Source organism: Panicum hallii, chromosome 5 (assembly GCF_002211085.1).
Source record: "Panicum hallii strain FIL2 chromosome 5, PHallii_v3.1, whole genome shotgun sequence".
NCBI lineage: Eukaryota > Viridiplantae > Streptophyta > Magnoliopsida > Poales > Poaceae > Panicum > Panicum hallii.
The window spans coordinates 5,865,083-5,877,843 of record NC_038046.1 but is presented as its reverse complement, the minus strand read 5'-3'; the positions used below and the strand labels follow the sequence as shown (position 1 = coordinate 5,877,843).

Below are 12,761 nucleotides of genomic sequence, written 5' to 3'. Positions count from 1 at the left end.
GAAGTTTCGTGGATGTGCTAGTTTGTCCTGACCAGCATCACATTTTTTTCCAGAATGTGCTTTCGTGTACAAGGGTGAAGCAAATAGATCTTTTTTACTCTTTCTATCTTCCATTTCGCCATATTCAGGTCAGTGCGTGGCGACTTATACTCGGTTCATCGTTTTCAATTTCGATAATGCTAGAACTCGTACGATAGATGTCTAGTGAAAAAATCGGATACAGATCCCGCAACGTCAGGCTTATACATCCACCACCTTATCCACTCCGATCCTATTCTCTCTACCCCTCTCTCTCTCTCTCCCTCCCCCTGCCATGGAGAATTGGAGGGTGGCGGCGCTCCGGCGAGCTGGCGGGAGGGCGGCACGCAGCCTCGCTCCTGCAAGCTCGGAGGTATGCGGAGGCAATGTAGCGGTGGCGGTGCTCCGGTGAGCTGCCAGGAGGATGGTGAGCTTGGAGGCGGTGCGAGGTAGGCGGCGCTCCCCGTGCAGCACTCACCTCGCTGCTGCTGCCGGCAGCTCTGTCCGCCGCTTCTTCCCACGCTCGTCTATCTGTCCACGTTGTCCTCATCCGAAGCCCTGCCTAGCTACGCCGCCCCTCCGTGTCTAGCTCTCCTCGGATGAGCCTCATGCGGCACGTCAGCCCGAGGCCGGCGGCGGCAAGCCCGGCCCTGGGCAGTGCGCGACGGTCGTACGGCGGGGGCAGGGGCGCGGGGACGGCAGGGAGGACCTCCATGGAGGCGCAGGAGCTTGGGGAAGCGGTGCGCGAGGACAGCCGCGGTCTCAAGTTGGAAGAAAGGCTCTGTACTTCTCGACATCCATGTTGCATTAGGCACCTATAGTGTTGCAGCAGCATATTTTTTGATGTTGCAAAACACTATATATGTGTGTGCGAATATTGCAACAGATCGCTTTTGGTTTTTCATCTATTAAATATTTGATGTTGCAGCATTTGTGTTTTAATATTTCATCGTGCTTAATCTCAATCTATCATATGATGATTTTGTTTGAAAATATTGCATGAAACATGCTTTCAATGTTGCGCCGGAAATTTTTTTCCTCAGGATACAATGTTTACATTGAACTATTTTTTCGTATTTTTTTAATATTGCAATCTTATAATTTTTATATTTTAGATATTTTGTTTTGATATTACAACGGAGCATCCGATGATCGGATGTCCGGGCCGGCGCTAGTAGCCATTTCAATTTCACGGTCGTTCAGTGGTAAACTAAAAGTATTATTATGGAGCTCACTAGCTCAGTCATTTTTGTTCCTTTAGATGAGCTGATGATGATCAAGGAATTAGTTAATTCGGCAAACGCGGTTTTATTTCTGGTATATAAGCTATATTGGAACGTGGAACTATAAGCCTGTCGAGCTCAGTCAGTATAGTACAAGTGTTAAAAGATATCTCGGGACATGGAAATGCAGGCCCGTCTAGCTCAGTCGGTAGAGCGCAAGGCTCTTAACCTTGTGGTCGTGGGTTCGAGCCCCACGGTGGGCGATTCAATTTTTTTTGTCTTTCTTTTCTTTTTCTTTTTTTCCTGTTTATAGTATGTACCAGATAAATTACTAATGACTGTTATCAAAGTAAGTGGATCACGCTAGGCCCAACTTCTTTTTTAAAGGCTATAATTACAGACTTTACTCGGATAGCACATTAGCACCGGACATGACACCTGAATGGCTGAATCTAGCAATCATCGGAGAGATACAAAAGCGCATTTAGCAAAAAAGGTTAAGCGCACTCACCTGCCCGCCATTGCCAACGAGCGCACTCACAGCTTCTGGAACTTGAGTTCTGGAGTGAGAGTGAGATTGCAGGTAAGCCGAGGTTCTGATGCAGCGACCAAGATCGACAGGGATAGGTGAGGGTGAAGGAGCTGGACTGACTGGACGCGTCTGCAGATGAACGGCACAGGAGGGCACTCCTGTTTACTGGTATGACCTGGGACCGGCTTCCCGGGTCCAGGCGATGGCGATGTGCTACTCTGAATCACCGTCATTGACATGATTGGAGTTCTGGTGATGCCAGCAGGTGTCCTTTCCATTTTAGCACTGCTTTGCAACTGCACAAGCTTGTTAAGCAGTAGCCGGAGGCACTGCCGACATCTTTTTTGTCTTCTGTAAGACTGTAACTGTAACCTCGCGCTAACTAGGTAAGTCAGTGACTGATTTCACTACTTACCGACGATCATCTGAACCGAAGTGGTCAATTGTTGAATTGAAGCTGACCGCCGATGACTGACGAGAAACATTCGAAACTAATGCAGGTTCTTTGGCGTCAGGTACAGGGGAATGCGAGGCACCGACACGCTGAAATCCCGGTTGGCGAACTGGTGCCTGGTGGGTCATACAGAGGAACACACTGAAATCGAGAAAACAAACTGAAAGAAAGCAGGATCTTGGCAAGGACAGGCTAGAGTGCATCAGGCTGCTTCAACTGGGCACTGCTGCTGCACGGCGGGGGCGGGAAAGAGATGCTCGTGTCATCGTGTAGTATGGCTCTTCTGGTGTGCTGAGCGAGGGACGTACAAAGCTTGATTCCCAATTCGGCAATTCCAAACAAAGGCCACTCGCCGCACCATACAAGCCAAGGGCGAAACTATGCTGAACTTCACGTCACAAGCTCTACCTTTCTTGTTTCTTCGGCCAACGCGATTGGGGTTGGCTTGTCTACCGTCGACGGTTTCGCGGAATTCGTGACCCCAGCTCGTGGCCGGTGAATAGTCCTGACCCCGGAAAACGGCAGGGAAAGGATGAGAAAAGGCTTTGAAGGTTTCACGCGGACTCTGATGGCGGCGACCACGGCCGTGGCCGTGCGCCGGCTCTGCGCCGCCGCCGAGCTGCGGTCGGCCCTGGCGGTGCTCGCCCGCGGGGCGAAGTTAGGCGACGCGGCGTTGGACGTGGCCGCGTGCACCGCGCTCGTCCACGGCTGCTGCAGGAGCGGCGACGTGGTGGAGGCCCGGAGGGTGTTCGACGTAATGCCGCGCCTGGGCGTGACCCCTAACGAGGTCACGTACACCGCGCTGATCCACGGCTACTTCGTTCACGGGCACAGAGAATTGGGTTTCGCCTTGTTTGAGGAGATGAGGAGAGGCGGAGTCGAACCCAACCTCTACACCTACAACTGCTTGATCGGGGAGTGGTGCAGGACCGGGGAGTTCGAGCGCGCCCGTCTCCTGTTCGATGAAATGCCTGTGAAGGACGTCGTGCGCAATGTTGTCAGCTACAACACCCTCATTGCTGGGTTATGCAGGCACGGCAAGCTGAAGGATGCCGTCCAGCTACTGGAAGCGATGAGAAGGGAGGGTATCCGTCCAAGCATGGTGACGTTCAACCTTCTTGTCGATGGCTATGGAAAAGCTGGGAAGATGTCCAATGCTTTGCATTTCTTCAACCAGATGAAGGCAGCAGGGTTCCTACCTAGTGCAGTGACATACAATGCGCTCATTGCTGGTTTCTGTCGTGTTAGAGATATGGCCCGGGCGATCAGAGCTTTCTCGGACATGAAGGAGCGTGGTTTAGCGCCTACAAAAGTGACGTACACCATACTCATTGATGCATTTGCCAAGGAAAATGAAATGACGAGTGCATTCGAGATGCTTTCAGAGATGGAGAGGACTGGTTTGGAGGTGGATGTGCAGAGTTATGGTGTTATCTTGCATGCACTCTGCATGGAAGGGAAGATGATGGAAGCCAGGAAGCTGTTCCAGTCAATGGACTTGAAAGGTGTCAAGCCAAATAATGTGATATATGACATGATGATCTATGGCTATGGGCGTGAAGGAAGCTCATATAAAGCCCTGAGGCTGATCATGGAAATGAGGAGGATTGGCTTGGTTCCAAATGTTGCTAGCTATTGCCTGACGATCCGTCTTCTCTGCAATGAAGGAAAGTGCCAGGAGGCGGAGGCTTTGATTGATGACATGGCGAGCGCTGGTCTGCAAACAAGTGAATCCATCCACAGAGCATTATTGGATGCTAAGGCAAGATTGGGCGATTCTACAGATGTCCCTTTTACTTAAAGTAGTCAGGCACGCAGTTTCTGTTATCTGCCAGGTCATATGTTACTATAGTTATCATGCAGTGGGAAAGGTGATACCCAAAAGAGCACCCCCTACATGGGAAGGTGTACTGAAATCTTTCTTCTAGCAACATTTTGGTCCTTTATTGAACAGCTCCTTCACGACGGGGGAGAGTGGTTGGCTCTATTTGTACAGCCGTGAAAGATGAAGATCCACGTGCTGAGACATTTCCCTGCAAGACAAAGGTCAGTACCTTTTTCCCCTTTCAAAAGTCAATATTGTTCATGTACAGTCTGTTGATTCGTTCTGGAAGTACCAAGTTAGTCAACTCTGATTTCCCCCTTGTTCATCAGAGGTCAAGCATGGTCCACGGATATGCTGGATGAGTTCCTGCTATAGTCAATGGCTGCCAACCATCTTTCAGTTTTTGTTAACTGCATGTCATTCCCTCGGGACAACAGAAAACGCAACTATTTCCTGTACATACAGTATTTTCACCTTAATGGAACTCCTACTATCCATGTGATTAACTAGAATATATAGCCTTTCAGATTGCTGTGTGTTGCGTGATATGAGTTTGCTCAAACAGGTCTAACAAAACAAGCAAATAAAAAAAAATTGAGCAGCGGCATGTCTAGCACAAGATTATTCATTTGCGTACGGTTCTTAAAAACATTCGTGTTACTTCAAGCAAATGTAGTACTAGGTTTGTCTTTAGTTTGTTCTTCATGTTTGCAGTTGCCAGTTGCTGAATGCTCCGGTGCTTCATCTGTTTCAAGAAACGAGAGACGACTCCACCACGTGTCCACGTCTGATCGATGGATACAGTATCATGTAACAGTTCATTCATTGGTGAAAAAGTTGTTAGTAGTATGATTCTTTATCACAGTTTACTATCATTCATGTCGTGCTGACGGAAGATCTTGACGAGACCGGATGTATTCCGGTTCCGGAGAAGCTACCGTAGTTTGGTTTTGGGACGACGACCGCGCAACTACCGCGCACCCTAGATCGAGATCGGACGGCGCAGGAGAACCGAGAAAGGATCAGGACGGCCGGATGCGGCGGGCCCCGCTCGTCCCGCCGCACCAGCGCACAGGAGATGGGGAGCCGTTAGGGGTTCAAACTCCCGGCCCGCAACGGTAACCGGGCGGCGTTAGCGAGCGCAACAAACCGCGGGTTTCCGTGATACAGGCTGGCTCGGCGCCCGACGCCGCCGTCAGCCCCTCCGTCACACGGCCGTGGCGTCCGTCATACGTTTCGTTCCGTCCCCGAGCCGCTTTGCCCCCGTTTACATATTCCACCCCCTTGCTCAGACAAATTGCATGAAAGGAGAGCGCAAGCGGGCGTCGCAGACGAAATGTGATCGCACGTTTTAAACCCCTGTTGATCTAGTGAAACCGTGAAAGCGACTCAGCTGATTTTTTAACCAGCAGTTATGACGTTTATTAAGTTGGACATGCCTCTCCCCCCTTTCATCGCCGAAATGGATTGGTAATAACCTCACACTTTGGGGGCCGATTCGGAAAAGGAGGCGGGTAGTAATTTATTTCCCCTGTTCCTCCTCCTCTTCCCCTGGCCTTCAACGGGCGAGGTTTTTTGAAAGCATCCTCTGGCGTCTCCCCTTCAACTCCCCCGACACCCAACCGAAGCCGTAGAGAGAGGCAGCGAAAAGCTTGCTCTTTTATACCCTCCTAGGGTTTCGGGCCTCGCCTCCCTCGCTTCGCGCCATCTCCCGCCTCCCCTCGCCGCCGATCGATTCGCCGCCCGGAGCCCCAATTCGATCCCCTGGTCGCTCGATCTGGGATCCGCTAGATTCGTGAGTCGGCGTTTCGTTCGATCTGTTTGGGGGGTGGTTGCCCTGGGGGATTTGATCTGAAGTCTGGTTATTCTGGTGGTGATTTTCCGGTTTTAGGTTGTCCCGGTGATGAGGAGGTGATGGGGGCGATGGCGGAGGTGGTGCAGGAGGGGTGCGTGGAGAATCGGCAGCCCCTGGCGGCGTCGAGCTCTTCTGTGTCGGATGGCAGCAGCTGTGGCGGCGGAGGCCAGGCCGGGGCGTCGCCGCCGGTATCAAGCTCGGGGAATTCCATCTCCGGTCTGAGGTGAGGCCTTGCCCTTAGTTGGTCATATCCGGGGAGGGATCTGGGCTCTTAGCCGTTGGGTAGTACCGTTTACCTTACCTTCTTTGGATGCTTGCTCTGGTTGTGCCCTATAGTGGTGGGTGTTATGGAGACCTTTTATTTATGGATGGATCGGTGGTTTTTTGGTTCTCTCTGTGGTGATTTGCCGGGTCCATGATGTGATGAGCGTTTGGCTTGTAATTCGGAAAAGAATGTTGTCTTATTGGAGCATGGGACTTGTGTTGTTGTGGTTGTTGAGATGAGAAAAGTGGGCCTTTGTCTTATCGGAGGCGTTACAGTTTGCTTGCCTTGTGAAATTTGTGATGAGTGGCATGCTAAATTTATACGAGTTTATGGAACATAAATAAACTGCGTGTTGAATTTGTAGTGCTGATGATGTTTCAGTGTGCTCTGATGGTTAGTTCAATGTCATAGGCTGCTGTTGATTGCAGTGCTTAGTTGTTTATGGTATTTGAACTGCTGTGATTGATGTGCTCAGTTTTTTGTGTGCGTGCAGTAGAAGTTGTATTGATGTCAAAGGTGGTGTTTGTCATGCTATTTCATTATTATTGAGGGTTTAGCAGCTTAGTATGGTCATTTTGCAGTGTTGGAGATAGAGACATGGTCAAGTCATTGTTTTCATAACTTCTGCATTGTATAAATTTGGTCCTTTTTAAGGTACTATTAGTAGAGCACCTACTGTAGTGCTAGTGGGGTCTGAGTGGTGTACTGAGCAGCAAAGTGGTTAAAAATGGGGGATACTGTAGTGATGGTAGTGTATGATGTAACATTTGCAATGGCTGAGTTTGTGGCAGCAGCAGTATTTCAACTTTTTCTCCTAAATATATAATTCTACATAGTTGTTATGTTAAATGTTGATATTCCGAATGCATACTGTACTGATTCTTTGGGTCATGCTGAACACTGTCCCTGCACTGAAGCTAATCCACTATGGCCCACTATCTGCTATGTGAAATTTTGTTCCTTGTTTGCTCAGTCAGTTGTTCCTCAATATTATTACCTTTTCCTTTATTGCTTGTTTGGATGTCTCAAATCCAACCTAAAAGAATTGGGAATGGCTATGGCTGCTCCGCTCAAACATTCCCTTTATGAGGGATGGTGCCAGGAAGAGTGAATGAGCATTTTTTAGTGACGAACAGTGGCTGGACTTGACAGTTGTTTGTGTAATAAGTGAGCCGTTTCATTGGTGTAAATCTTATTGGTTGGGTGTTAGTAGCTGTACTTAACAAATCTGTGGGGGTTTACTTGTTTTGTTAGCAGTACCTTGTTGCCGATCTTTTCCTGAGTGAAATGTGTTGCATGCTGCAGTACTTTTCAGTAATTGCAGCATACACGTACTATGTTGGGATTTTTCCGCTCTTTGGTGTTTAACTAGTGGTGACACAAATTATGGCACATTAAGGTTGACCATTTAGGTGTGAATTTTCGTGTATTTGAGTACATCTTTTGTGAGAATTAAATGCCTCACAGACTAGTTAGTGTTTCTAATTATTCCTGATATATGCCCCTGTTTCCGGTAAAGAAAGAGAAAAACCTGTATTTATGCTAGTCAGCTAGTTTTTTATATCTGCGCTTTATCAGTAACTTCTGGTTGATAAATGTACTCCTCTTTTAGCTAATATAAATTCTTCAATATGTTAGGCGAACAAGTGGGCCGATAAGAAGAGCTAAGGGTGGCTGGACACCAGAAGAGGTCTATATCTTACATTCTTTGTTGTAAAGATTAAAGAGTCTATGACATATTGACCTGCTAATATGCTGAAGGTCATACGAATGTCATGAACATACACATTGGTGTCATAATGCACCATGCAAGAGTTCCTTTTGCTGTTCTATTTATCATTTGTATTTTCCTCATTGTCCGTGTCCTGATCTGTTGATATTTCTTTTGCTAGACGTTTCTCTTTTCTTTATTTACATAGTTATGAACTGTTACTAATTGACTTCACATATGCCAACAGGATGAAACATTGCGGAAGGCAGTCGAAACTTTCAAGGGTAGAAACTGGAAAAAAATAGGTTGCCTCTTCTTTCCACTGTACAATCAATATTTATTCTTATTTGTCTTGGCATTGTCTGCTGTAGTGTTGTATAATTCTATGATATATCTTTAAGCCAAGTGCCCATCAAATAGGGAGGCATGTCTCGTTCTCTAATTAGCTGTCTATTTCCTATTGAAGAAACATTTGTATCAAACACTGCAGCCTATGCTTTTGTACCTTTCTACTAGTAGAGGTGGTCAGGTGGAATAACTGCTAGCTGTTTACATGGCTTTAGACTTCAAACCTTGAATCTAGAAATGAGCATGAATCATGAAATGCTGCAGTGACTTTAGACATGGAAAAACTGGGAATGTGAACAGTTCTCGTGGAGACCTGAGGATATGTGTGGTACGGCAAAGGTGCTCTCCTGCCATGTTGAAACTCCACAGGCACTTGCACTAAGGAGCTAAATTTGATTGAGCATATTGTTGATTAAATTTAGCCCAATTTTTGCATATATATATATATATATATATATATCTGTGTGTCTACAAATAACAACTGAGGAAAAAAGGGTTAATAAGAAGTAAGAGCATTTGTTGGTGCTCTTGTATTAGGCCTAGCAATGCTGAACAATGGCAGTATCTCTATTTTCCATTTTCCATGGGTGGTAGCTGGTATGCGTGCGCATGTCTTGTTTGCCTAGACAAACAAATGTCAAACTTTTCTAGAAGTTTTCTATTATATGTTCTTTGCTGGATCGTGAACTCACAAAAGTTATCTATTTCTATTTATGCAGCTGAATTCTTCCATGATAGGACAGAGGTACAATGTTTGCATCGCTGGCAAAAGGTTCTTAATCCTGAGCTTATCAAAGGCCCTTGGACTCAAGAGGTTTGTAACTGCAGTTTTGATTTCACTTTCAGAGAAAAAGAAACTGCTGCATTTTTTATCCACGCCAAATTTCTAGAAGAAGATGTTATATCTGTCCTTTTCTACAGGAAGATGACAAAATCATCGACCTTGTGCGCAAGTATGGACCAACAAAATGGTCTATCATAGCGAAGTCACTGCCTGGCCGCATAGGCAAGCAATGCCGAGAGAGGTATTCATCCGATCATGTACATACTGTTCGCAAGGTTATATGTATCATTCTTAATACACCTTCCAATAGATATATAGAGGTGCTTATCGAAACAGATGCGCTTTCGTCATTCATATGCCCAATAAAAATGTTCATATAAATACCTATGCTTGAAGTTTTAAAATTTAACTGCATACCTCTGAGAATGTCAGATGTTTGATTGGAAGGAGTAAATTGAAATAGTCAGTTTTGTAGCCTGGTTACTTCTATGCAAGGTTCTGGATGATTTAAGGAGTGTTTGTCATAATGTTGGGTAAAATTGGTGCAGTGTGAAAAATGATAGCGAAATTGGTCCTCGTAATCTGTCTGTCTTTCTGTTATGTTGTGCTCCCTTTTCTTTTAGCTTTAGTTGTTCTATGGTCGTTGTCTGGAACAGGTTGCTATTAGCACCCTCCCCCTTTATCTGTGATCATTGGCTTACAAACATAGGTCAGGCAGTCCCCTTTTGTTAAAAAGTCCTATTGCCTGTTTCATACATTGCATGTTTGTACCCAAGCTTGATACGGTACGATGCATAACATGCTTATGAGCCTTGTTCTAAACTATTGAAATTGTAGGTGGCATAATCATCTGAATCCTGAAATAAGGAAAGATGCATGGACTCCTGAGGAGGAAAGGGCACTCATTAATGCTCATCGAGTGTATGGAAATAAGTGGGCAGAAATAGCAAAAGCTCTTCCTGGAAGGTACTTGACAGCTTACTTCCCTCTTGAAAATTTCCTTCTTCATCCGTTTAGCTTATACAAAAACACTTTGCTCCTGTCAGTAGACCTTGTGAATGATGTTGAATACTTATAATTGCTGTTTTTGCAATAGTTTAGATACCTAACTTGTTAAAACGTGGAATAACTTCATGAGTCATCAGTTTTTTACTTTAAAGAAGACATAACAGTGCCATGGTAGCTTATTTTTGGAGTGTACTCTGAATTTTATTAGTCGTATAAATTGTAAACCACTGGATCATTTTAGTGGAGTTGCACAGTATAAATGAGCCCAAAGAGGTCTCCTTTTTTTGAGTTCGACGTTCACAAGCATTGCTTGTTGGTTCCTGTTTGTTTAGATCAAAAGGAAATGAGTTATGAAATCATCATCATACTATAAGTACCATGTGATGCTAGATTTGAATAATGAATAGCGTGCTATGAAGATATCAGGATGCTCCGAGAGTCATGTGAATTCCATTATATTTCTTGGAATTTTAGGCATTATTGCTTTCTGTCGTCAATCCACTATTGCCATATCCATTATTTGATTTTCAAAGTTCTACAGAACCTTTGCTCTCTTTCCCCCCTCTGCACTTTGTCCGAATCCGGGTCTCTGGATTCTGGAACCGTACTGATGATATTATTTCTTTCCTTCCAGGACTGATAATTCTATAAAGAATCATTGGAACAGTTCTTTGAGAAAGAAGCTAGATGTCTACGGTGCCAACAGTGTTCTCGCAGCTCCAAACCTGCTTGCCCATGATGATTTCAAGGATCAAATGAGGCCTGTAGCTATTGGCAGCCATCTTGATCTGAACAAAATGCCCAACATCGGTTCAAAAGATGTCCCTGGAAGAGCTCATCGCTCCATTATGGGACCACTTTTGCAGGCATACAATTTGAAATCTGTTGAGGACTCCTCTGGTGGTCTCCTTTCTCTTTCTATACCAACTGTGCAGGCTTCATACTCATCACTAGTTGATGGTTCTGCTGTTACTTTAGCGGTACAAGGTCTGGAAAGTGACTCTGTCCGTGACAAGGGCCTAGAAATTAATTCCATTCATGAGAAGCATGAGAAGGGTACTGAGGTTAGCTCCATACCTGATCCTGTGGGGGAGGGCTGTACCATTCAATCAGAATCTGCTCCAGCCAAAAGTGGTACCAAACCATCTTTGAAGAATGAGTTGTATTCTACCCTTGGTCCTCTTTGTTATCAGATTCCTAATGTGGAAGAAGTTGCCCCAATCAGTGCCTCACTCCATTCTGAACATCATGGTGCACATCAAACAACACAGCATAGCAGGGATGGGCTTATGTCACCTGATGGTTATACTTCCCCATCTCCAACTATCGGCAAAGTATCAAGTCCACTTACTGTCGATTCAATTTTGAAAACTGCTGCTGACAGCTTTCCATGCACTCCTTCAATATTAAGGAAAAGAAAACGTGATAAATCAACACCTACTTCAGACAACTTTTTCACTCCTAATGGGAAGGGAGCTACTGCAAATACTCCACGGTCATTTAAAACTGCATCATTTTTGTCATTGGGCCCTCTTGATGATGGGTTATTGACATCTGTAAGGACCTCTGATGCTTCACCGCCGTATCAGATCAGATCAAAAAGAATGGTTGCCATAAAATCAGTTGAGAAACAGCTAGATTTTTCAGCAGATGGATTGGATACTTCTGGTTCTGAAATCCTGAACTCTCCTTGCCATAATTCTCAAGGCGCAAATTCTAATAGGACGTAGCACATACAGCGATTTGGATGTAACCTAATTCCTTAATTTGCAGGTATGCTATCTTGAACATCTTTTTGTCTGTTTGATTTGGTGTGTTTTCTATTCAGCATGTAGAATTCATTTTCCTGATCAAGTGTCCAGGCACTCAGCTTTAGTTCTCCCCAACTCGAAAATGGGTGTTTTGCTTCTTTGAAATAAAGATACCTAGTTCCGCATAGAACTACCACATTTTTTCCATGATTGATTCATCTTTGCCTTTCAGGAACCAATCTCAATCTTACAAGGCACGATTGGACATATGGAAGTTGCTTTCCGAACTAACATGCTTCACAAAAATGTCCCAGTTCAAGCCAAAATGCAAATCAAACATCACCAGTGGAGAAAAGAGCCTCCAACAATCGAAATGACGTACTGAGTACACAAGGGCCATCGATTACCCTGTCATCTCTTGTAACCAGGGTGTACAAAATACTGTCTAAATTGAAACGACACACTCCATAGAAGATTACGTTGTTTGCAGCATTTTGTGAACTTAACAGCTAGGAGTTCAGTTTGTAGAAGCCCACAGCTGTGTACAAACAAGAAAACATAGCTTTAGGAAAAAAAAAACATATAGCTGAATAAGAGCTTCCCCATTGGAATGTCAAATCCTTTTTGTTTGTTTCTTTCAAACTGTGCGTTCCGCTTGTTGCGAAACAGCAAGGGTCTGCTCTTTGTAATAATAAAGCCTGATTTGTGGGCTAAATTCTGGAATTCTGGCAAGGGTTTGTCAAGAAACTATTTATGACAGGCAGCAGGCTTTGTTTCATGGTTGACAGCATCTTATTCCGTGGTTCTCTGCTGCGAACTGTTTGCTACTTATCTCTGAATCTACCATGCCTAGTTTGGTAATAAGATTATAGTTATGTAAACACGATTTCAGTTGGTTTACTTGAGTGCATATCGAATTTTGATCTGCGTTTTACTTCGTGTGACGTCAATTGAAAATTTGACACATCTATACTCGTATCCTCTGGA

General features: G+C 45.1%; 2 protein-coding genes and 1 non-coding gene across 3 annotated transcripts; all 3 read left to right on the top strand.

Moving 5' to 3' along the window:
* Positions 1 to 16: 16 nt before the first annotated feature.
* Positions 17 to 4,578, top strand: LOC112894358 (pentatricopeptide repeat-containing protein At4g11690-like). The gene is made up of 3 exons (XM_025962042.1): positions 17 to 128; positions 2,289 to 4,273; positions 4,382 to 4,578. The coding sequence occupies exon 2, from the start codon at positions 2,760 to 2,762 to the stop codon at positions 4,026 to 4,028; it is 1,269 nt and encodes a 422-aa protein (XP_025817827.1). The 5' UTR covers positions 17 to 128; positions 2,289 to 2,759; the 3' UTR covers positions 4,029 to 4,273; positions 4,382 to 4,578.
* Positions 1,432 to 1,504, top strand: TRNAK-CUU. Its single transcript has one exon. It is a non-coding gene; the product is annotated as a tRNA-Lys (tRNA).
* A 1,018-nt stretch (positions 4,579 to 5,596) lies between the features above and the next one.
* LOC112893818 (transcription factor MYB3R-2-like) lies at positions 5,597 to 12,557 on the top strand. Its single transcript, XM_025961319.1, has 9 exons — positions 5,597 to 5,847; positions 5,944 to 6,130; positions 7,811 to 7,862; positions 8,131 to 8,188; positions 8,951 to 9,045; positions 9,153 to 9,256; positions 9,853 to 9,981; positions 10,658 to 11,796; positions 12,007 to 12,557. Exons 2-8 carry the CDS (start codon positions 5,967 to 5,969, stop codon positions 11,751 to 11,753), a joined length of 1,698 nt encoding a protein of 565 aa, XP_025817104.1. The 5' UTR covers positions 5,597 to 5,847; positions 5,944 to 5,966; the 3' UTR covers positions 11,754 to 11,796; positions 12,007 to 12,557.
* Positions 12,558 to 12,761: the final 204 nt, after the last annotated feature.

Coding starts and splice junctions, on each gene's coding strand:
- LOC112894358 (XM_025962042.1), top strand. CDS start 2,760: ATGAGAAAAGGCTTTGAAGGTTTCACGCGGACTCTGATGGCGGCGACC.
- LOC112893818 (XM_025961319.1), top strand. CDS start 5,967: ATGGGGGCGATGGCGGAGGTGGTGCAGGAGGGGTGCGTGGAGAATCGG. Junction 6,131..7,810: donor AATTCCATCTCCGGTCTGAG/GTGAGGCCTTGC, acceptor TCAATATGTTAG/GCGAACAAGTGGGCCGATAA. Junction 9,982..10,657: donor GCAAAAGCTCTTCCTGGAAG/GTACTTGACAGC, acceptor CTTTCCTTCCAG/GACTGATAATTCTATAAAGA.